Below are 24,855 nucleotides of genomic sequence, written 5' to 3'. Positions count from 1 at the left end.
TCATATAGGGATAGACCACAGACAATATATCATTTTAAGGTTTTAACAAATTTGATGAGTTTTGGAAGTTTACAGGAAATATTTCCAGTCACAGTGTTCTGTTCAAAGGTCACACATCACAAAGATGTGAGGCATCTTATTTTAAAGTTCAAGTACCAGAGGGCAATTAGCAATGCAAATTCAGTCTGGCCTCATCTCATTCAAGCCTATAGCAGCTTTTCTGTATTGTTCCAGTTAACACCCATAGCTCCTTATGGCTTCCAGACCCTTTTTGGGTAAGGCCTCTTTAACTAAGGGACGTACCAGCTAACAATAGGTAGTGTCAGAAAGGGGAAGAACTTATTAACAAAATGACATGAAGACTGTTAATCTACAATGCCCTGCAGTAGAGAAATTAATCACTGTTTGTCACTTACTGTTCATATTTTCATATTTATCTCCACATTTTCATAACTAAGAGACCTACACCATATTGAGGGGTATGGTGTGAAATGCCAAGGTGAGAAACAAGACAATTAATTGTCAGTGTGTCCATTTATATCACTGTATACTGTAAATATTGTTACCCGTTTGTTAGTGTTTTTTTTAAATAAGCAATATTTCCATATATACTTAATATCTGAAAAAAACAAAAGATTCAAAAACTCTTGCATGGCATCAGGTGAAACCTCAGATGTTGCAGACGTTTCACCGGATGCTATGCGATTGTCATAAATATTTTCACTGTAAGTTCGAAATCTTGAGAGATATTCAGTGTTATTTATATTGTTAATCATACAATTTAGTATATGTTTTCATATTTCTCTAAATATCTCAATAAACATGCACTCACAGGGCAATTTCTTGTTGTCACAAGAAAGCTTATGTCTGTTAACAAAAGTGTTCTAACAATCTATGTTTAGGTTGCACAGTTTCCAAAACATGACAGTGTGCTTGTGAACATTTAGCAAACACTATAATTCTGTGTCTGTGTATATTATAATATTTATGGAGAAAATATGAATGCACTTTCACTGTATCAAATATTTCTTACTAATAACATTGCTATTTGTACAGTTTAAGTTGCTTTTATTGTTCACAAAATATTTACACTTGTTTAGAGAATGGGCAGGCTATATATTAAACTCTGATTGGAGAACAAATGTCTAGCAGGGTGTAAATGTACAGGTAATGCCTGGTGAAAAACAAGTCCAACATTTCATGGCAGCATATTAAGATGAGGTGGAGCTTGGACTATATAAAACAAGGTTATACTCACAATGCAGCACTTTTGCTGTTTAGCGATCATAAAATTAAAAGAAATAGAGAAAAAAATATGAAAAGTGTCTGACCCCATAACAACCTGGGTGCATGTTATTTACACATTAACACACCCCCTGTTGGGCGGTATTGCTTGCTTATCCTATGCTTTTTAAGTTGATTTTTCAGAAAATACTCTGGAGTGCAGTGTGACATTCCACACCACATAGGTGTTAATGAGTTATTCTAATAATGATCTTTTTAGATATTGGTGCAGGTCAGGGGAATAACAGATGGAAAATCGTCATGTGGAAGATGAATGGAAGGTAGGTATAATAGTCATTAAAAGAACTAATTTGACCGTGAAGGGTATGTTCTGTTTTAATTTATTGATCGATCTACTGAATGTTTGCTTGATTACAAGGAAATATGTTTCAAAAGTAAGCTAAGAAGGTTTTTCCTTGTTTCTTTTCCTAGCTTCTGAATATCGTAAGTTTAGCTTAGTCTGCTGGATTAGCTTCCCATTCCAGTGAGGTACTCTGTTTGACGTTTATGGAAAGTCTATTCCAGAGATGGGGCAGCCTCTGGGAGACAAACCTGTCTCTCCAGTAGGTTTTGTTGATGTCACATATTAGATTCAGGACTTTCAAGCGGGTAATGCACGAGGAATTAGACTTATGGATATGGAGCATCTCTAGTAGGGCAGGGTCCGAAATTGCCTAGTAGACGAGACAGAGATCATCTCTCAGCAATCTGTACGATACTGAGTACTGACAGTGTTTTGATCCTGTCCTCATAGGACGGGTTTTGGAGGCCATGGATTCTCTTTGTGAGGTTATTTCTGTGGCCTTTCCAGTTGGTGCAAATGTTTAGAGAGGTACATACCAAACGGGGCATTATACTCAATTATTGGTCTAATGACGGAGTATAGAAAGGTAATAACCTCCTTTTTTCTAAATACAATCTATTTACTTATGAGATGAATCAAGTACAAGTTTTTTCTGACCACTGCCACTGTATGATGGTCGAATGTGAAATTGTTATCAACCTTAGTACTCCAGTCTCTCACCACAGGTTGTGTGCTTAGGGGGTTGCCGTTGATGTGGTAATCAGTAGGGGCCGTGTTTTTGCCGAATGGTATGATGATTCATTTTTTTGCATTTAGCTTGAGGCCATGACTTTGTCACCAGTCATTAGTTACTATGAGACCATCTTGCAGTATGTTAACATCATCTGAGGAGTCAATGACAGCACCCAACTTACAGTTGTCCACAAACTTAGTCAGCCACAGGCCTTTTGTCTTTGCCTGGACCTCTGAGAAGTAGATGCCAAACAGTAAGGGTCCGAGGACAGATCCCTGGGGAACTCCACTAGTGACAGGTCTGCTATCAGAGGTGGAGGCACCTATTTTGACCTTGAGGGTCCTGTCGGTGAGCTAGTTGGCCACCCACCTGATGAGATAGGGATTAACACCAAGTTGTGTTAGCTTTTCGATGATGCCTGAGTGGGGGATTGTGTCAAAGGACTTGGCCAAGTCAAGGTAAGCTGTATGTACTGACTTTCTCTCATCCAGGGCCTTGGTGACAGTCTCAAAGAAGTCAACCAGTTTCAAGATATGCAAGGACTGCAGTTTTTTTTGAGATATTAGTAATAAGGAAGTCAATAACTGAAATGTTGCCATTCCTGTGTTTAGTCTAGTTTCAGTAGTTATCATTTGAATCTGACTGTTGAGCTGCAGGATTCTGTTAATGGTGGACTTGTCAGTCGTTGCCTGTTAAATATTATAGTCTCCAAATATTTTTCATTCTGTTATTCTAACTCTGTGTTAGCAGTACTCTTAGAGTGTCTTGTACAAGTTTTGCAGAAGAGAGAGAGAGAGAGGAATACATACATTTGCCAGTAATATATTGGTATGTTCTCCATCCAAAATTTGTACAATTATCAAATTATGGTAGCGGTCTGTGGTGAAATAACTTTTAGCTGCTAGTGTTGGGGAAAGAGTTGCATTTGTATCAGCTAGTGTTCCAACTCCACTGTCCTAGGGCCTTGCTCTTGACTGTTGTTTATTGATATGTGATAGTTACGCTTAATGAAATGGCAAATCCAGCTTCTCCTTTAGCCGTTATTCAGACATTGATATTATTTGTTTTTATTGTGCATTATCCAGGCTTCACTTTGTCACCACTTACTATTCACACTGGGAATGTGGAAACTTATGCCATCGGCATGGTAATTAAATTGCACTGTACTAACAGAGTAACAAGGTTTCACATGCAGCAGACATTTAGAGATGAAATCAGAATATAACCGGTGACTGAGTGCCTGTTTGTTAGTAGTAACATTGTAATGACCACTTGAACTGAGATTTATTTTCTTTGTTAAGGAAATATTTAGACTGGCTAGAGCAATGAGAGCCAAAACTGAGTTACAAGATCTAAAAGCTGGCTTTGTAAAGAGAGCAGGTAGAGAGGTTAAGAATATGGGAGTGGTGTTTTGATAAAGATAGAGCAGGGAGTGATGCTTGAAAGAATAAAGGAAATTATGTGAAGATGGATGAGAGTGGGGGACTCCATGCCCACCCCCCCAACCGGCAGAGCTTCAGCTTGTAACAACGCTGAAAAAAGGATCCAGTAATACTCATTGTGAACAGGGGCCTCAATCTATAAAATCAAGCACCAACATTATTGTACTGCAGCAGATGTAAGGCAGATGTTCATTTGATGGCTTTATTAATATAGAAACTTACTTAATCTCTCAGTAGCATTAATACTTTTGCCAGGCAACACCAAGTGAAGTTGATTTAAGTAGAGACCTAGGCTGTACACTGGCCATTTACCTGTAACTCCACCAGCATTACCTTTCATTTTAAAATATGCAACACATATATAATGGCACCAATAACACATGCACTGAATACTAAATAAAAAAATGCCCATCTAAATATAGTCAGTGTCCATACTACAATGCAGGATGATGGTGTCTTTACAGCTACCACAGGCTTGAAATAAATCAACAAAAAGTATTTAAAGGTTATCCTCGATCCTCAAATTAACAGAGGTGGAATTTAGCAAAATAAAAAAAGTTGCCAGTCTGAGGATACCTACCACAAGCAGTAAACAAGTGAAGATCCTTTTACAGTGGTGCCTGTTCGTGCAGATAAATAGGCCTGAAATACACAGTCCCCTGTCACTACACATAACCACTTCCAGCAAACCCCAAAGGCAGTAGTGAAGTTACACTCAGTTTACATTTGCCTAACCTAAATCAGAGAAAGCACTGATTTATATCATACATAAACAAATCAACCCTTTGTATCATGCATGGCGTAGGAAAGGCATAATTGTGATTGTTACACAATTAAAAAGAGGTGGTAGTGACTGCATGAACTAGGCTACTGATGTATGATTGAGACTGGAACAAGAGACTTAATTAAGAACTGACAGAGAATGGGATATCTCGAAGGGCATGGGAATAAACCACAGTGGGGCAGATGTGGAACCTCAGCAAAGATACCTACACAATTGTGAGGAAAAAATAACATGATTGCCTGATAGTGATTTTAAACTGGGTATACCTGATATGAAAAAATAGAAGCATTAAAATATATTTATGAAAGTATTAAAGCAAATCATCATCATCAACCCCCATTTTTCAGTTTCTTATGGGTTTGGGGTATCATGTCAATTGTCACCACATCTCTCAATTCAGAGCCAAATTCCTGCTTTCTTTGACAGTCATGGCTGGACACATTTGTCTTCAGTTGCCTTTGTCCTATTTACCTTACATTTTCTTTACCAAATCATGCTTAATTTTCCTGTTCAAGTGACCAAATCAAAGTATTCTTTTCTCTTTTATCTTTTCTGCAACCACTCTGATACCTTTATTTATTTTTTTATTCACATTTTGGTTACTGGGTAGGGCACTGATGGCAGCAAAATCAGTTGCAGGCTCGGTCCAAGTAATTTACATATTTCTTCCTCTGTCCAACAGTGTGAATCCTACTACCCTTACTATTCATCTCAGGTCCCTCATCTCCAGCCACTCAAGTTTCCTCCCTTCACTGCACAGGTTTCATCACTGTTTTGTATGGTTCCCTATTAGAACCACGAAGGCACACTTACGTGAATACGGAAACCTTGACACATATTCAGCAAACCTTGAAAACACCGATCATCCTGAAGTGCAAAATTCGAAATGTTGAATCGTCATAGTAGGCCCTTCTGCAGTATAGCTCCTTAAGGTAAGTGTGCGATAGATATGGACCTTAGGGATAGGGTGCAGGTTAAGGTAAGTGCATAGACAGTAATGTATGCAAGGTTTAGTGTAGGGTTAGAAGTAGGGTTTTGTTAAGTGTATGTATGTGGATTATTTATTTTGTTTGGGTATAGCTCCTTAAGGTAAGTGTGCGATAGTTACGGACCTTAGGGTTAGGGTGCGGGTTAAGGTAAGTGAATACATGGTGGTACCTGCAAGCTTTACTTTAGGGTTAGAAGTAGGGTTTTGTTTAGTGTATGTATGTGGTTTATTTATTTTGTTTGGGTAGGTAGTATGTAGCGATTGGTGGGGTTGACCAACTATGACGATTCGAGATTTTGAATTTCGCAGTTTAGGACATCCGGTGTTTTCGCGGTTCATGCAATATGTGTCGCTGTTTTCGTATTCGCTGAAAAGGACTTTCATGTTTATAATATAGACCCATTTTGTACAATTTACTTTTCAGCTTCTTTGGCATTCTTCTGACTTACAGTACCCGGGACACTTCGTGCCATGTGACTGCAGCTCCTCTGATTCTAGCTTTGACTTCCTCATTCAGAGTTCCCTTCTCCTCAACTACACCTTCTATTTATTTATTTTTATTTTATTTCAGTTTGATCACTGGGGAAGTCCACTGGACCAAGAAGAGCCTGTTTTCGGTGGAGGCCCAGGGAGAAAAGCTCCATTAACTATAACAAACATGCATAACAAACAGAATATATTACATATGCTGAGAGTACAATTAACAAGTATGAAGAGATAACATTATATACAGAGCAGCTGTAGTGACATTGGACCTTCATTCTGTAATCTTTATAGAATACATTTTCAAACAAGCAGTTACAACATTTCATAAGATATAAATATAAATCTCAGATCTAATGAAAGTGAGGGTAGAAAAAGCTGCCCAGTAGTAGAGATTAGAGGAGTAGTATGTGGGGGTCAAGAGGGAGAGACAGTAACTGCAGGGAAAAGAAAGATGAGTGAGGAGGGGCTCATGTAGGGGAAGAGAGGGGCATATCCATTTAGATAATAGGTAGGAGTGTAGGAGAGATTTGAATTTGGTATGGTTTGGAGTGTTTCAAAGGGAGGAGGGGAGTGAGTTCCATAATTTGGCAAGGGAGTATGATAGCAGAAGGTGGCCAGGGGGCCGGGAGGGTTTGTGGTTTTGTAGGAGGTTTTGGTTTTCTGATCGGACTGAGTGGTTTGGAATATAGGGGGTTAAGGTGTTGGAGCGAGCGGGACAGTTGGATAGTTTGAAGATGAGCTTATGGGCTGTGGTGAATTTAAGTAGGTTTAGGCAGTTAGGTAGTTCTAGCCATTGCAGAGATTGGAGGGAGAGGCAATGATGGGAAGAATTCTTGGAGTTGGTGGAAAATTTTCTGATTTTATTGTAGCAGGATTCTAATTTGGATTGTGAGCTGAGTTGAAAGTTGGTGAACAGTGGGGCTCTATATATGAGAGAGGGGAGAAGGTAGGAGGAGGCTAAGGTCTTCCTAGTGGAGGGAGTGAGGTAGAAATTGTGTCTGTACAGAAGTTAATTTTTGGTGGCGTTTTTTGATGGCTGTTTGAATATGGATGTTGAATTTTAGATGCTCATCAATGGTGACACCAAGCAACTTGGTGTGAGATACTATTTCAATGGGGGTGTTGTTCTGGCTTAATATGGTAAAGGAGGTATTATCAAAGGAGGAGGTTCTAGAAGGTGTAAAGATCATTAGTTTAGTTTTGTTTGAGTTTAGGGCAAGATGGTTATTGTGCATCCAAGTGTCTGTTTTAGTAAAAGCTGACTGGGTTTTTAGTAGTGGGTCAGAGGGAGAGTCAGCAGTGCAGATGATTGTAAAATCATCGACATACTGGATTAGGGAGGGATTGGGGATGGTGTGGTGAAAGTTATTGATGAATATGTTGAAAAGTAGGGGACCAAGGACAGAACCTTGGGGAATGCCAGTGGGTGTGTGTAAGAAGGAGGAGGTTGAAGATTTCCATTTTATAGCTTGCTGTCTTTTGGAGAGGTAGCTAGAGATCCAGGATATGGTAGCAGGAGATAGGTTGAGAGAGGAGAGTTGAGATAGGAGTATGGGGTGGGAGATGGTATCAAAAGCTTTGGATAGGTCTAGGGACAGGGTAGATACGAGTTTGCCAGAGTCACAGGCATGGTTGTTGGATTCAAGGAAGGACAGAAGGGCAGTGATGGTACTGTGGCCAGAATGGAAATCATGTTGGGTGGGGGTAAGGAGGTTATTGTGTGTTAGATATGACATTAGTTGAGCAGGAATACACTTTTCTAGGATTTTTGAGAGTGGGGCGAGGATGGCAATGAGCCTGAAATTGGTGGTGTCAAAGTGTTTGCCTCCCTTCTGGAGTGGGATGATGAAAGCATGTTTCCAAATTGAGGGAACATAAGATTCTTGGATGGATCTGTTTATTAAAATGGACATTGGCAGGGCTATGCTGTCACCGGATAGTTTGAGGAGGGAGGGGCAAATTGTCTGGTGCAGTACAGCATGGTTTTAGCTGGAGGAGTTTTTTTATTGTGCTTGTGGGGACAGGGTTGAGCTTGAAGGTGGAGGATTGCTGCGTGTTATCAGTGGGGTGGGAGCAGGGTGGGGGGTGAACTTGGAGGGGGGTGGGAAGGTGGTGGTTAGTTTAGCTATACACTCCACAAAGAAGGAGTTAAATGATGTGGCTGTGTCTAGGTTGCTGAGGTCAGGGTTAGGGCAAAGATAACTTTGTTACTGGGATGGAGGAGAGAGGAGATAGTATTCCAGAACTTTTTTCAGTTGGTGGAGTGTTCAGATTGGAGCTTGGTGTAGTATGATTTGTGGTCTCTAGTTATTAGTTTTTTTAACTGTATTACAGAGTTGTTTGAATTCAAGTAGGGTATTGGGTAGTTTGTTGTTATGGTATTGTTTCCACTTTCTGTCTCTTAGGAGCATGGTTTGTTTGGTTTCTTTTGATAGCCAGAGGGAAATGTTGGATTTGACCCTTTTGGATCTGAGGGGAGCATGGCTGTTGAGTAGATTTAAAAAGGTTTTGTTAAAGTAGTTGATTGTGTCATTAAGGGGCAGGGTTTTTAGGGGGGTTCAGTTGAGTAGTTTTAGACAGTCAGTGAAAGTTTGTGGGTTGAATTTAGAGAGGTTACCGGTTTGAATGTAGTGATGTTGCTTTTGGAATGGAGAAGTGTGTCGGTCAGCAATGGCTGGTAGGTGGTCACTGATAGGGTCAGGGAGGGTACCTGAATTTGAGATAAGGTTAGGGAGAGATACTAAAATCCAGTCAAGGATGGTGCCGGAGGATCCATTTTTGCTGGGCCTGGTAGGAGAGTTGATTATCTGGGTGAGCACTCCCAGCAGAGGTCAGCCTAATAAAGTATCAGTGGGTGCAAGCAAGAGCAGGACTCTTTTGTTTGTGGATACAGCAGTTAGGTCTGCAGAGTAGGGAGCAGATGGGTAGGAGTGGGCTGGTAGCATTTTATTTCAGTGTACTTCACTAGGTACAGGTGCTGCTAGATCTTTGTAGTGGCCCTGTAAGGTTACTGAACGGCAGGCACCTGAAAAAAATGGGCTGTGATACTGGTCAAAGGAGGGGAGTTATGGAGCTCTGCTGCCACATACTGGGGAAATAGAGGTACAGCAGAGTGGGATAGAAAGAGGGGTAGAGCCTATGAGTGTGCATGCTGTCGGGGATGTTAAGTACAAAAACAAAAACTTTTATTCAACGAGCAGCTTGTAAACAGAGGAACAGCAAAAACCCACAGGAGCTTACATGTATTTACTGGCAACAACACACTTGTCTCCTGGGGAAACTTGGTCCGACCGATAGTGTCGGTGTCACAGTGGGTTCTTTTGGGTTCCTGGATGGGAAGGGTGTTGAGACCATGCGAGCTGGAAGACAGCAAAAGAAAGAGGCTGAGTTATTGTCTATGTGTGATCGTAGAAAGGTGAGAGTATGGTGGGTGTGGAGGGAGAATGTGGGTGAGTGAGACAGGTGAATGGAGTGGGAAGATTGAGAATGGAGTGAGGAAGGTGGCAGAGATAGTGCACAGAGTTAGAGGTATTTTAAGGCAGCACAGAGAGCAGCAGAGCAGAGCAGCATAACAGTAAAACACACACAAAGAAAAAAAATGACATACAAAGTATATTCGTGATTATACAGTTTATAGCTTGCAGTTCTACACCACTATGCCCATGTAAAGTGTTTCAATTTGCAGTTCTACACCAACACAAGAGCGGTAAATCACTAAGTAGACTATTTATGGCAGCTAGCATTGCACACACTTTAAAGTGTAGTAGCAGTGATATACAGGAGGAATGTGTATGTATCGGCTAGTGAAATACAACCAAGGCAAACTGCTTTTAACAGCTAGCAGTACACACGATGAGAAGTATCTCAGCACTTCTACATACTTAAAGCTGTTAACCTACTCCATTATTTCTCTGCTGTCTTATTTACCAGTCTCTTCTGATTTCCCTCAGTTGCTGCCATGACCACTATCCTTTCTGTACTCATTTTCACCCCTTGTGCTTTTAAAGCAACTCAAATGTGAAAAGATAATTATTTTTATTTTATTCTGTGAGCCCTTGTAAATGTAGTTGGTCGTAATTTTTGGAATGCATTCTACACCTGCTCAGATTTGTTTCTTGTAGTACTTTATGTGCTTTTCTAGGAGGAGTGACTCCTGTTTCTGATTTAATGTTTAATTCAGATTCTCCAGTATCATCTACCCAGCATAAAAATGTAAAAAAAAAAAAAAAAAGTTTTTAAAACTTACTGAATCACACAGGTAGTTCCAGCCACCAATAGCAGCAAATTGCCTGCATTTCTCATTATACATGCGACCACTAATTACACGCTCAATGTAGACAGCATGACCTTCATTCAGCCTAAAATAATGACAAAAAGAAAAAAAAGAAAAGAAACATTTGTAAGTTATTTGCTTTCAAATACTTGTGAAAAGAACCCTGATTTATTACAAAAATATAGTAACTATATGAATGATAATATTTCTAGAGTCAAGCTAAGACACGCAGTTGCTAAAGAATCAATTCAAATAGCTGACATGACATCCACATTTGTAATGTGACTCAAAGCTGACAGTAAGCCTAGATGTAACAGCGAACTCATCAGTGAAGCTGGAAATGCATTAGCTTTCATGTAGTAGCACTAAGTACCATATACTGTTACACATGCTCCTCACGTTTTCTCCATCTACAAAAACTAAAATATGCTTAACTCTGCCATTGTAACATCCTTCATCTTATTATAACTTACTACAACTTTATGTCTTTAATACTCTTGATGAAAAGTAATTTTAGTATTTTATAAGATTACAAATGTTCACAGTAGTATTTTAAGTTACATATTCTCTGATGGTCATGCTAAGCTCTTACTTTCATCTTAACCAAACCTGACAGGAGTTACCATTCCCTAAAACAAACAAACAAATAAATAAATAAATAAAGTTTTCTTGGGTCTTCCTTAACGTTTTTGAATCCCAGACCATAACAAAGTATGAGGGATAGATTCCTGCCCCAGAGACTTCCCATACTCTGGAACAGGCTACCCATCTATGTCAAGCAAAGTTCTTCATTAGCACTCTTCAAGAAAAATCTTGATGAGTGGATGGGAAATAGAAATACACCCCAGGGATCACTTCTGTGTCTGTTCGACAGTGGCACAGGAAAATAACTTTTTTGGGTGGCTTAAGCCAGGGAACCTTGTTGGCTAGGCTTATGTAGGCCCTCGGGCCAATAGCCTAGTACCTACCTATGAACCTATGAACATTAAAAGGAAATGATGCACTGTGCCATTTTGGTATAACCTGGCAACTGTGACCATGTTGTTTCCTGCCTTAAGAAATATTTTTTACAGCTGAACTATAATATATTCATCTGGATTATGTAAGCACTAATCCATGGTAAAGCAGGATTTCAAGGCAAATTAATTGCAGTTTAACAGAGCAAGTATTTTTTCTCGATGTCTGTAATGGAGTAAAACCAAGAATGACATTTTGGTAAAAGTGTATTATGTAGCTAAGTATTAATGTTCTCTAGTTAACAATCCTAAATGATTTCAAAACAAGTTACAAAAATGACTGAATCACCCACACAGATTTTAAGTATAACTTGCATCTGGTAACTAGATTTCCTTTAGTGCTTTTACACTATGAACAGAATTTTCATCACAAAAGCATTTTTCACATCTGATCTGAATGAATACATTCAGTTGGGCTCTAAAATTAAAATTCAAGTAAAATAACTTGCATCATATTTCTGAAGTAATCACACTTTATATAAACACAAAAACACAACAAAAGATTAGAATTATTAAATGTGTTCAGAACTGGTTTGGCAAGACCCATATTTATGGGAACATGATAAAATGAAGTATTTAGGAGGACTCTGATATGGAAGCTAAGGATATGTGGGAAGAGACTACACAAAAGATAACAGAAAAAAACAAAAAACTGGAAGCTGATGTCTATGGATATGGATGACAAACAAGCAGTATTAATATTTTTAGTCATTTAGTTTTATATACAGGTCAAGCATATTTTTATCAAGGAGAAGTTGTGGGTAGTAATTAATAAATAGTTGAATTATTTTATTTGGGAAGGGAAGATGCCAAGGGTCAAGTAGGATAAGCTAATTCTTCCAGGTGGTTTATGAATACCTCTCAACCTCTTAGAGCAAGAAATCTGGGCAAAGTCATAAATATGAGGGGGGGGGGGGGGAATAGGGGACATTTTTAAATATTGCTCTTACAAACTTAAAAAGTTAATAGAACAACAGCTTTTGCGTTAGCATGAATTTTATGAAGAGTATGAGTTTTGGAACTCAAACGTCTGTCATTATTTTCTGACTTTAGTCTTCAATGATTGCCAATAATTTGTCAGAAAACCAAAACTTATCTCCTTATCCTACTTATACTATCTTACCATACCTCTATACAGAAATCATACTCCCCCATTTCACTCAACTATCTCATCCTCTTCACAGCACACACACACTCCTCTATCTCCATTTCCCCTAACCTCTACTCCCTCAATAACATTATGGTCTTCACCTATAAACTCATACCCTATCACAAAACCACAACTGCAAACAATAAGATCTCCATCTCATCTAGCTACACAGCCTTTAAACCAGACTCTAAGCAACCTAAATACCTCTTCTCCCACATTCTCCATTCTACCTCTTACATCTGGAGACATACACCCAAACCCTGGCACCTCTCCTTCACACATCTCATTCTCCCCATCCCTTCCTCCCCACTCAGCTGGTAGTTCTCTCTATTTCACAGCATTGAACGCTCAGAGCATATGTAATAAAATCCCTAACCTCCATGCCTGGCTTCTCCATAACAAACCCGACATTCTTTCCATCTCTGAAACTTGGCTTAAACCTCACATAAAAGACTCTGAATTAACTCCACCCAACTACTGTGTTATCAGAAATGAACCCCATTCCTATCTCTATCATAAAACAATTCTTCTAAAATTGAAACCTTGCTCTAATGCTCCTGATGAAATACCATCCTACTTCCTTAAGATAGCCGCAGAAGCCATTGCCTTCCCCATCTGCATCCTAATAAATCGATCAATTTCAGAAATTCAGGCCCCCAGCTCTGGAAAAAGGCCTTTATTATCCCACTACATAAAGGCGGTAACAATAATGAAATCTCAAACTTCCGTCCCATTACTATCTTAGCCCCTATTTCAAAACTTCTCGAAAAATGCATCCACCTACAACTCTTACCCTGTCTAATAAACAATAACCTTCTTACTCCCATCCAGCATGGATTCTGACCAGGCCATAGCACCACCACTGCTCCCCTTGCCTTCCTAGATTCGTAAACAAAGCCCGTGACACTGGTCATATTGTATCCACCCTCCTCCTCCTAGACCTCTCTAAGGCCTTCAACACCATCTCTCATAACCTTCTCCTTACTAAGCTCTCTAAACTAAATCTTTCCCACTCCTCTATTAACTGGTTCACCAGTTACCTATCAAATATGCAACAAGCAGTTAAGTAGAAAAAAGCTACTTCACCATTCCTAAACACTCCCACAGGCATGCCCCAAGACTCAATTCTAGGGCCCCTACTATTCAGTGTCTTCATTAATGACTTTCACCACGCCATCCCTAATGCCAACCTCATCCAATATGCAGATGACTCAACAATAATCTGTTCTGCAACCTCCACCTCTTCGTTAGCAAAATTAACCCAAGATGCCTTTTCCTCTACAGAGTAATGAATACTAGATAACCACCTAGCACTAAACGCATCCAAGACCAAACTAATGATATTCCCCCTCTAAAAGCATCACCTTAGACAAAAACTCTTTCTCTATCACCAGCCAAAATAACACTCTTCTTGAAACAGTGTCCACTGCTAAATTGTTAGGAATCATCATTGATGACCAACTAAAATTTGATAGCCATATTCAGGTAAATATTAAAAAAACTCACAAGAAACTCGGTATGCTTTATCGCCACAACCATTTCATCTCTCCCTCCACCAGACTCGTTCTTGCCAATACATACCTCATCCCTTCCCTCCTGTATGGTACCTCTATCCTTACCAATCTGCAATCCTCCCTCAAAACTAAACTCTCCTCCTGTTACTATAAAATCTCAAAATTTGCAACTAGCCACAGATCCAATACCCATCATTGCATCTCCCTGCACCAACTGAACTGGCATGAACTCCCCAATTATCTTACTTATATCCAATTTATCCAGGCACATAAAATTATTTTTTGGCCCTTTCTCTGTCCCTCCCTTGCCTCTACCTTCCAAATGCATCATCCAAACAGATGCCTTCGATCTAACTTCCAAAATCTAATTGAGCTACATAAACCTGCCCGCCCTCCAGGCAAACATCTTCTATCCTTCTGCTTGGCACGTCACTGGAATTCTCTCCCACCTCTTATCCGTACCACTAACAGTCTCTCTGTCTTTAAAACTTTACTTCACTCACACCTAATCTCACAATGGGAATGCTCTTGCTCTCTTCCTACATAACTTCCTACTATAATTCTCTCTCTACCTAACATATCTACCAATAGCTCTCTTCCTACATAACATCCTATTATAATTCTCTCTTTACCCAATATATCTACTAACTTTAGCCCATAATCTCCAGAAGGAACCTGCATTATTTTTTACTACGTTAATTTGTATATAATGGAAATTTTCACAGGCTAATTTATTCTAACTGTTATTACCATGTATTCTCTTTCTAAAGTCGGTAAAACTGTTTTGTAAAATTTGTAGGAACTGTTATTCTGTAATCTTGTAGTTCTTAAACTTATTATATTTGTAATTTACTGGAGCTTTTCTCCCCAGGACTTTTGAAAATTTGTTCCTTGTAGCCCAATGGACTATCCTGGTAAACAAACTGCAAATAAATAAATAAATAAATATGAGGTAAAAATCTGGACATTCTGCAAAAATCTGGACAGTTGAGAGGTATGTTTGGGATTACCTGTTTTGAAGGGATATTTTAGAACTATGTAGTTAAGCCTCATATGCATAACACAAGCAGAAAGTTATAATTCACTGTGGAAAAGGATGATGATGAAGCAGGGGGAATTCAAGAAATAAGGAGAGTGGGATTTTGGATGCATAACAGCAACTTTACAGAGTATTATATTCAGCAAGGAGATTAGTATTGCTAAAACTGAATTCATCTTCAAGTCTTGGTGAGTACCTTCATGAGGTGGACCCTGTTTTTCACAAAATCTCACCAAGATGATACTGATACTGTATTTTATATAGCATACATCATGCACAGATGTAGGTCAAAAATTTAAAAAGTTAGTTGGGTGCACAAGACCCAGGATAAAAAAAGTGTCCAATCCTGGTAGACACACTGGTGTCAGGACTGGAAAAAATGACAGTGTAGCACAGTCAAAACACAGAAACATACCTACAATGGGGCCAGGACAGTCCCAGGGGGAGGATGGATCCACCCTGTTGTAGAAGGAAGTAGCAGTCCACAAAAATCACAAAAATTGATAGGCCAAAGAAAACCCATAAAGACAATTGAGTAGACTACTGAGGACAAAAAAAGAAATTATGTATTGTTACTGTTATGCAAAAGGTCCAGAATTCCCAGACACAAGCTATACAAAAAGATTAAGAGAAAAAATAGAGACAAGAAAAATACTTCCACAAGAAAAACTATCAGAAGCCTCAAATAAAAATTTGTGTTCACTAATATAACAGATTTGTGAAAAACATTATATAGACCAAGAAACGTTGAGCTGTTTGGAAAAAGAAGCATCTGAGGAAGTATAACAATATAAACAGCAAAACCTATAGATTTTTGAAAAGTATAGAAAAGAAATATGGGCATGGGAAAGAAAGAGAGATTTGATATGGTGCAATATTTATGAAAAGTTGAAAGCCAAACTAAACAATAAAAAAAGGCAGCCCCAAAGATATTTGAAGAGAAATACAGGCAAAGGCATCCAGATAGGGACAATTTCACAATAAAAAAAATAATATCACAAAGAGGGAATGTAGAAAAGATGATTAGTAAAGTAGAAATTAAAAAAAATAAAAGTTGAAGTTATGGAATGCAGGCAAAGTAAAGGATTTGGTGTAGAAGGTCTAACACAGGTTACATTCGAGCATGATGGAATGAGTTCCCAAAGTAAGGAGAAACAGGAAGATCAGGAGACATCTGAAGAAGAAATATGGACATGGGAAAGAAAAAGAGATTTAATATGGTATAATATTTATGCAAAGGAGAAAGAAAAACTTTGTATAAATATAAAAAGAACAGCACCAAAGATATTTGATTAGAAATACAGGCAAAGGAATCCAGACATGAAAAACTTTACAAAACAAAAAATAAGTAGACAAAGAAGAAAAGAAAAAGAGAAGATTAGTAATGTAGAAGATAAAGAAATAGAAACTGAGATTACGGAGTACCTGCGAAGTGAAGGAGTCAGTGTAGAAAATATAACTCAGAAAGCACCACAGTAGGATAGAGGAATGGACATCCAAATTAAGGAGGAATCAGTGGAATTGGAAGCAACTGGTCAGATGCCGTATGAAGATATTTTGGATCCTTCCATAGGAAACCAGTATAAACGTTCACTTGAAGTTGGACAGCAAGAGAAGGAACAGGAAACTGTGGAAACATTGGTGCAGTCAATGTTGAGGAGTGATAGGCCACTGAGTTCCCATATGACAGAGCAACGAATGACATAGGATGAAATTGAAGAGAATGTGCCATACGAAGATGCTTTAGAACTTTCCGTAGAATTACCACACGAAATGAAAAACAAAAAATGTGTCCTCAGTTTAGAAGAAAATGAGCTAAGAGAAGAGTTGCTTGATTTAATAGAGATAGACATATTAAGTTCAATGAAAGAAATAGACTGCAGAAGGTCAATAAAACCCAAAAAGTCAGAAATTTGATAAAACAAGCAAGCATAGTAATTAGGACTGCACATAGAGATCCATGCGATATAACAGAAGTAAACAAGATATATTACTGTGCAGATAAATTAATAAAAGATAAAATGCTACCACAAGAACATAGGGTAGTGAGGGAAAGGAAGGGGAAACTGAATACCATCAAGGAAGTACTGAACAGAGAAAACTATAAAGCAATTAAGACAAGAAGTGTCACTGTTAGGAGAGTATAGAAGAGGAAACAGATCAACAAAAATACATAGAAAGATAGGCATGATAAAAGCAAAGCACAGTACTATAAAAAAATCAGAATTTACCATGCACTATTGCAAATAATAAACTAAAAATATCAGCACAGGCAGAAAAACTTAGAAGATACATAGATAAATATAAAAGAAAAGTACAAAATAAGCAATTTATTGAAAAAGTTTTATAGAGAATTGGGAAACAAGGTAAAAGGAATTGAAAGGCCACCAAAAAAGAAGAAATAGATACATTTTGGAGAAGTATTTATGAAGATCCTGTAGATCATAACAAAGATGCTAAATGGATGGAAGAAGTAAAAGAAAGAACAAGAAATTCAAAGGTACAGGATATGAAATGGGATGAAGTTACAGTCAGAGAGATGGAAATAAAGTTAAGAAAAGCCTCTAACTGGAAAACCCCAGGCTCAGATGCAGTACCTAACTTCTGGTAAAAGTATTAACATCTTTGCACAAAAATTTAGCCATGAGTAAGAACTATTTATATGCGCACCCCAAACAGACACCAATGTGGTTAACAACAGGAAAAACAATGCTCCTACTAACGAGTGAACCTGCAAGCTACCCTAAAACTTATAGACCAATAACTTGCTTTCCAAAGACATACAAACTATACACTGGAAGTGATGCTAACAGAGGTTATAGTCATTTAGAAGAAAACTCAATTATGGCAATAGAACAAAAGGGCAATAAAAAAAGTCATATGTAACAAAGGATAATATGTTGCAAAATAAAGTCATAGTGGAGAACTGTAAAAAGGGGAAGAATCTAAGTATGGCATGTATTGACTACAAAAAAGCATTTGACAGTATCTGACATTTATGGATTAAAGAGTGGTTAGAAATGTACAAGATACACCCTACACTGATAAATTACATCACAGCGACCATGAAGCAGTGGCAAACCACTTTGCAGTTAAGTCATGATAAAGGGTAAATTATTATTCCAAGTATAAAAATCAAAAGGGGGATATTCCAGGGTGACTCTCTGTCATCATACTCTTTTGCCTTGCCCTTAACCCATTAAGCTGTCTGTTTAACAGATTAGGTCGTGGCTATAATTTGGCTCCCAGAATGCAACAAAGTGCAAAGACTTCTCATCTTCTCTTTGTCGATGATTTAAAACTGTAAGGCAAGAAATGTGGAAAATGCATAAATATAGTTGCAAGTATAGAAAACTCCTGGAAGAACCTCATGTTGATCAGGATTGAACATAGGAATGCTTAAGGAGAGGTGACTTTAAACCAAAAGATGAAAGGCAGTCCAAGATAGAGGACTACTTACACATTGGTTTGCAAAGTCCATTGAACATGTGGGAGAAACAGACAAATGTAAGTTTGTAAAATAAAATTAGAAACAGTTGCACATCTTGTTGCTGGTTGTGATATACTAATGGTGGAAGGACTGTATACTGAAAGGCATAATAATGTGGCAACTGGGGATTGTGCAAACATTGTAATTTTGAAGTAGCTGAAAAAGACTGGAAACATGAGCCACGAAACATCATAGAAAATGGAGTTTATATCACATGAGATCATCCATTACCTACATTTCAAAAAACAGATGCGAGAAAACCAGATATAATAGTCCATGAAAAGAAGACAAAAGTACAAATGATAACTGAAATTGATACACCCAGTGACTGCAATGTCTTACATACAGAGAGACACAAAGTCATAAAATACTTGGATTTGCAGGCAGAAATAAGGGCAATGTGGAGGAAGGACACCCAGATAGTTCTAGTAGTAGGAGCAACGGCTCTTATAAAAAAGAATTTACAATCATATGTAGAAACGTTACCGATACATGTAACTCTATATGAATTGCAGAAGAAGTCATTACTGGGCACATTGCGGGTGCTGCAAAGAGCACTTCTGGCTAACATCAAAGACTGAAACAATACTAATTTCATGAACTGTAATCATACTTTGAGTTAGGAATGGGGTCCATTCCCGTCATGGCAATAGAAACTCAAAAGACTTGGAATAATTAAAAAAATATATATTATATTCATAAAGTAGAAGAAATTATTCATGTCTGCCTGGGACGACATGGTCGACAGACCACAGTGCTTTGCCAGAGATGGCCTGCACCTCTCGCCCCTGGGATTACGGATACTGGCTAAGGCTTTTGCCGCCCCTATAGTGCCTTTCTTAGGCAAGGTTCAAATGACAAATTCAACACCGTAACAGGAATAGGGAAGCAAAAACTGAGGGTAATGCTACTCAATGCTAGAAGTCTAAATCTCAAAATGCACTCACTCGAGGCACTCCTTAAAATGGAGAACATCGATATCTATGCAGTGACTGAGATCTGGTTCAAGGCTCTAGAGAGCACCCCTGCATTACCAGGCTATAATTCATACCACACTTTTCGGCCATCTAACCTGGACCAGAACACCAAAGGCGGAGGTGTGTCCATATTCATTAAGGATATAAAGACCTCCAGGCTAGTTGCTCAGCATAATGCATCTGAGGTTATCCAAGTGCAACTAACTGAGGGCAAAACTGCAATCCAGATCCCCCACCATGCCCCAGGATTCCCACTCCTCATTTCTTGATATACTGGAAAATATTAGGGTTCAACCAAACATCCTAATAATGGGCGATTTCAACTACCCTACCATTAACTGGGAAAACTACTCATGTACCAACTCCTTCATTCAACGCTTTCTGGAATTCATAAATTCCAATGCCCTGGATCAACTTATCCACACCCCCACCAGGGGCAACAATATCCTAGACCTAGTCATTACCAACATGAGTGACTGGTATTCCACACCTGAAGTCAACTCCTCATTGGTCAGATCTGACCATAAGCTAATCACCCTAGATATCTGCATCATACCCTCACCCACCATTAAGAAAACCATGGTAAAAAATTTCTCCAAAGCCAACTTCATGCTTCTTAAGACAGAAGTGGCAAACTTCATGACACCCATGCAGATGGACAATACAGTTATGACTGCTGAATCCTACACAAATGCACTCTATAAACACTTACACAAGTGCATTAATCATGCTATCCCAAACAGAATCAAGATCCATAAACAAACTGTACAACAGAAGGAAGAAACTGTTGCAAAAGAGAGTAAAATCCCATGAGTGGAGGAGCTCCCTGGTCAGCCTCAGTAAGAAGCTGAGATTCCTTATAAGATCCTCCAAAGCTAGCTACGAAAAAAAAATTGCCACTGATTCTAAGGGCAACCACAAAGCACTCTATAGCTATGTCAAGAATCTCAATGGCAACACCCAGATCTGCTCTGAGTTACAGCACAATGGCATGAAAATTACAGAACCAACTAATATTGCCAACATCCTGTCAGATAGGTTCAGTTCTAACTTTAGCCCCCTCTCACCCCCTAAAGGGCCCATATCTATACAGGAAGAATGCAGAGTCCCTGTAATCACATTTATACAGGTAAAAGCTGCACTCTCTAAAACCAAAAACACAGCATGGGACCGGACAACATCCCAGGTTGCATTTTACATGAACTTAAAGAATGAACTGGCTCCCCATCTAAGCACCATGTTCAATCATAGTCTCACATGAGGCTTTGTGCCCACTGAATGGCACACAGCAACAGTTATCCCACTCCACAAAGGGGGAGCCACCACTGATTCTGGGAACTATCGGCCTATTAGCCTGACGAGCCTGGTCTGCAAGGCCATGGAACGTATCATCATGGAACTCATAAACAAAGAAATTGGTAACCTCCAAACTCTGGACCCCACCCAGTTTGGGTTTGTGAAAGGCAGATCATGCCTTCTGAACCTGATCAACTTTTTTGAGGCAGTCACCAAAGCCGTAGACAAGGGTAAGGTGGTTCACACAGCCTATCTTGACCTTGCCAAGGCTTTCAACACCATCCCCCATTCTGGAATTATAGATAAACTCACTGAACTAGGTATAAATCCCTACATCACAAGATGGGTTGCCAACTGGCTCACTGACAGAACCCACACTGTAAAAGTTGCAGACTCCAAATCTGACTTCAAACCAGTGACAAGTGGAGTACCACAGGGTTCAGTCCTGGGACCTCTCCTGTTTGGTATCTACTTCTCTGAAGTAGAGGCTAACAGAGAAGGCCTCTGGCTAATGAAGTTCACAAATGACTGCAAACTTGGAGCCATAGTCGAGTCCTCAAATGATGTGGACATCCTACAGAAGGGCCTCACTGAGACAGATGCCTGGTGTCAGAGCCATGGCCTCAAGCTCATTGCCAAAAAGTGCATTGTCATCCCCTTTGGTAAAAACTCTGTACCCATGAACTACCACATAAACAGCAATCTTCTTAACGCTAAATGTGTGATGAGACCTTGGGACCCAGGTGGACAGTACTCTCTCCTTTGATAATCACATTACCACAGTAGTCAGGAAATATTTCTGTGTGGCACACCTCATCACAAAAGGGCTCTCATCCAGGAACAAAGAGGTCATTGTTCCCCTCTACTCGGCACTCATTAGACCCATTATAGAGTACAATGCCCCTTTTGGAATGTACCTCACAAGACATCTGCAGCAGCTGGAAAGGCCACAGAAGTACCTCACAAAGAGTATTACTGGACTCAAACAGATGACCTGCACTGACCGTCTCAAAAAACTCCACCTTTACTCTGTAGCATTCGCCTGCTTTGAGGAGATCTCTGCCTAACATTTAAAGCTATGTTAAACCCAGAGCTGTTGGACATGCTACACCTAAAGAAATCCCAATCCCTCCGAGCTACATGCTCTAGGGACCTAAACCTTGTCACCACAATAAACAGGACATGCTGGAGGGATAGATTCCTGTCCCAGAGACTTCCTATATGCTGGAACAAGCTACCCATCTATGTCAAGCAAAGTTCCTCATTAGCACTCATCAAGAAAAATCTTGATGAGTGGATGGGAAATAGGAAATACACCCCGGGGATCAGTTCTGTGGCTCTGCTCGACAGAGGCACAGGAAATTAACTTTCTTGGGTGGCGTAAGCCAGGGAACCTTGTTGGCTAGGCTTACTTAGACCCTTTAGCCTAGTACCTACCTATGAACATATGAACCTATGAACTAAACCAGCATGAGAATGGAGAAAAGAGATTCGGCAGATAAGGATCACTACAATTAGAGGTGCAGAGAGTAGGCAGGAGGTGGCTGGAATTTAAAAGAGAAAATTGGCAAAAGAACCAAGAGATATGGAGCAAATAGAGAGGGAAAGGTAAAAGAACAGGAAGAGGCCAAGCATACATTGGGGCTGCAGGCTAGAAATTCAGAGTACAGGGAAAGAGAAAGGAATACAGGAACCCTAAGTAAAAAAACAGTACTGGTAGAGTTTTTAGTAGAATCTAGAACAGAAGCTGCTGTCAAAAAAGAGAGAATTAGTAGGGCATATAAAATATTGCGCGCTAACTATAAAAATCAATCATCAAAGGTTAAAAAATGGTTGGGAAGACAGACTGGATAAGCAATTCACAAGGAAACAATGGGAGGATACATGTATGGCTCCCAAATATGAAAATTTAGGATTTTTGTTAGGGAGTGTTTGCATAGGTATTTTATACCACCCAAGCAGACTGCAGAGAATTTTTCTTCAGGTAGATGGCAAATGTTGAAGGTGTGATGGGGAAGAAAAAGGGAACTGAAAGCATATGTTTTGGGAGTGTAATGAGTGACAGAGTTTATAAATTCCCATCAGAGTACTCTGACATAAATATCGGATGAGCAAATGGGTGCAACTAAAGAAATGTTTTTTTGAGCAGGATACGTGATCTGAATTGCCTAGACATAGTAAGGCCTTGTTAAGTTTAATTCTGGTGGCTGACAAAAAAGCAGTTACTAGAAAATGGAAATCAAAATCTAAACCAGCTGTTTTTAAAGTAGTGAATATTGTAACAGAAATAAAAGAATTGGAGGTAGGAGTTTTAGAAAAGGGAGGGGCAAATTAGATAAAAAAATGGAAATAGTGCGAACAATATATACAGAATAATGTTTTGGAGGGGGAGTGAGGTTAAGGGAAGGCAGGGATTGAGAAATGTATTTAATGCTGGATTGATAATAATTGTGTAAAATAAAGTATACAATGTGTAATTTTATAACTGTGAACGTTAACATGCTTTGTTTCCTTTTATATAAATTTATGTTTGTCTATGTCTTAAGTGATAATTCAGTAAACATGCTAAAAATACATTTGTTGAAAACTAGCCAAACATGCTGAAAACAGGACTTCCAGACAAAGGAAAGCATGTTGTTGTTCTTCTTTCGGCTTTTCCCGGTTAGGGGTCGCCACAGCAAAACTCCGGTCTGCTAATGATTGGCAGTAGATTTTTTACTGGTACCGAGGTGCCAGCTTGACATCCAACCTTCAGCGAAGGCACGCCCATTCTGCGTATGTCTTTCGAATGCCACTCAACCGCGGGGAGGACATGCAGACTCCACACAGAAGGAGCTCCAGCCGAGACAAAGGAAAACATGTAAACATTTTTGTTCAAGCAGGAACATCTCTCTACTCCCATGGCTATTATAGTTTACCTCTGCAGCTGCATTAACTCATGATAGTGGACATACTTTGCTTTGCACTGCAACTGGCTCTGGGGAGCAGAGGGATGCATTATTGCTTCTCTTCTCTCTTTTAAATTACCCAATGAACACACACATCTCCTTTAGTACTCCTAAGCAGATGACAAGGTAATTTACAGGTCTGGGGATCCTATAAAAACATCAAAAAATAATTACAGGATGACTTCCTCCTACTATCTTATGGTCTAAACAAAAAGCACGTATATTTCAACTGCACAAGAAACAAAGCAATGCACTTTGGAACATGCTAAAACTTCTCTACAGTACTTCCTACACTTGCACATCCTAAATCAAAAGCTTTTTGTTCCTGGAACAACAGAGTTCTTCAAGAACCTAGGCCTCTGGTAAGACTCAAATCTAAATTTTCATCTACACATAGAAAACACTAAAACAAAGATTCAAAATCAGTCTTCTGGTCATGAAGAATCTTTCACTTCATCTCATCAACAGTAAGGTAAGCTACAGGTAAAGGGATCATTCAAGTTCATTTACAATGTAGACTTCTTATCACAGCCATTGAACTGCCATTGTAATTATGCAAACTACAAACAAAAAAAAATCAGAAATGCTTACACAACAGTCGTTTTCCTAGGGAAAAAAAATCAGAAAAATATTATAATTGTGCAAACCCTATAAATCTTCCTCAATACATCTTGCAGGAAGGCCATACAAGCTATGATCATTGCATATCAACTTTAAGAATACCATACCTTAGAGTAAGGGGATTTCTCCAAGATACTGCAATCTCAAACAAATTTGCAGATTAGTGTTCACACTTTTTGAATGTTGAACACAAATGTGCTAATCATCTATACTGCCGTCATATTTGCATGTTATGTGTGTATGCATTGTCTCACTATACTGTATATATAAATCCAGTTTAACAAAATAAGCATATTTTGCATTTATTGTTAACTAGTCAGACCACAGAGTTAATAGGGCTGCATGACAGAAATGTGACGTTGATGTGATCAGTGTTCAAAAACTTAAATCATCATAGAACAGATTTCCTAAAACTAATATTTAAAAAAATAAATCAATCGTTACAAATCTAACATCCAGCAGGGTGAGTAGCTGTGTCTCCACACCTTTGTTTTATATATATATATATAT

General features: G+C 38.9%; 1 protein-coding gene across 1 annotated transcript in view; it reads right to left on the bottom strand.

The window, feature by feature from the left end:
• Window positions 1-24,855, bottom strand: part of LOC122814922 (leukotriene A-4 hydrolase-like) — a 334,501-nt gene that overhangs the window by 141,795 nt on the left and 167,851 nt on the right. The window contains exon 11 of the mRNA XM_044087186.1: window positions 10,268-10,379. Within this exon, the coding sequence (XP_043943121.1) occupies window positions 10,268-10,379 (112 nt within the window). The remainder of the gene's footprint in view (window positions 1-10,267; window positions 10,380-24,855) is intronic.

The sequence above is a fragment of the Protopterus annectens genome, chromosome 11.part0 (assembly GCF_019279795.1).
Source record: "Protopterus annectens isolate FY-2018-M chromosome 11.part0, PAN1.0, whole genome shotgun sequence".
In the NCBI taxonomy this organism is placed as follows: domain Eukaryota; kingdom Metazoa; phylum Chordata; order Ceratodontiformes; family Protopteridae; genus Protopterus; species Protopterus annectens.
This window is presented reverse-complemented; position numbering and strand designations above follow the sequence as displayed.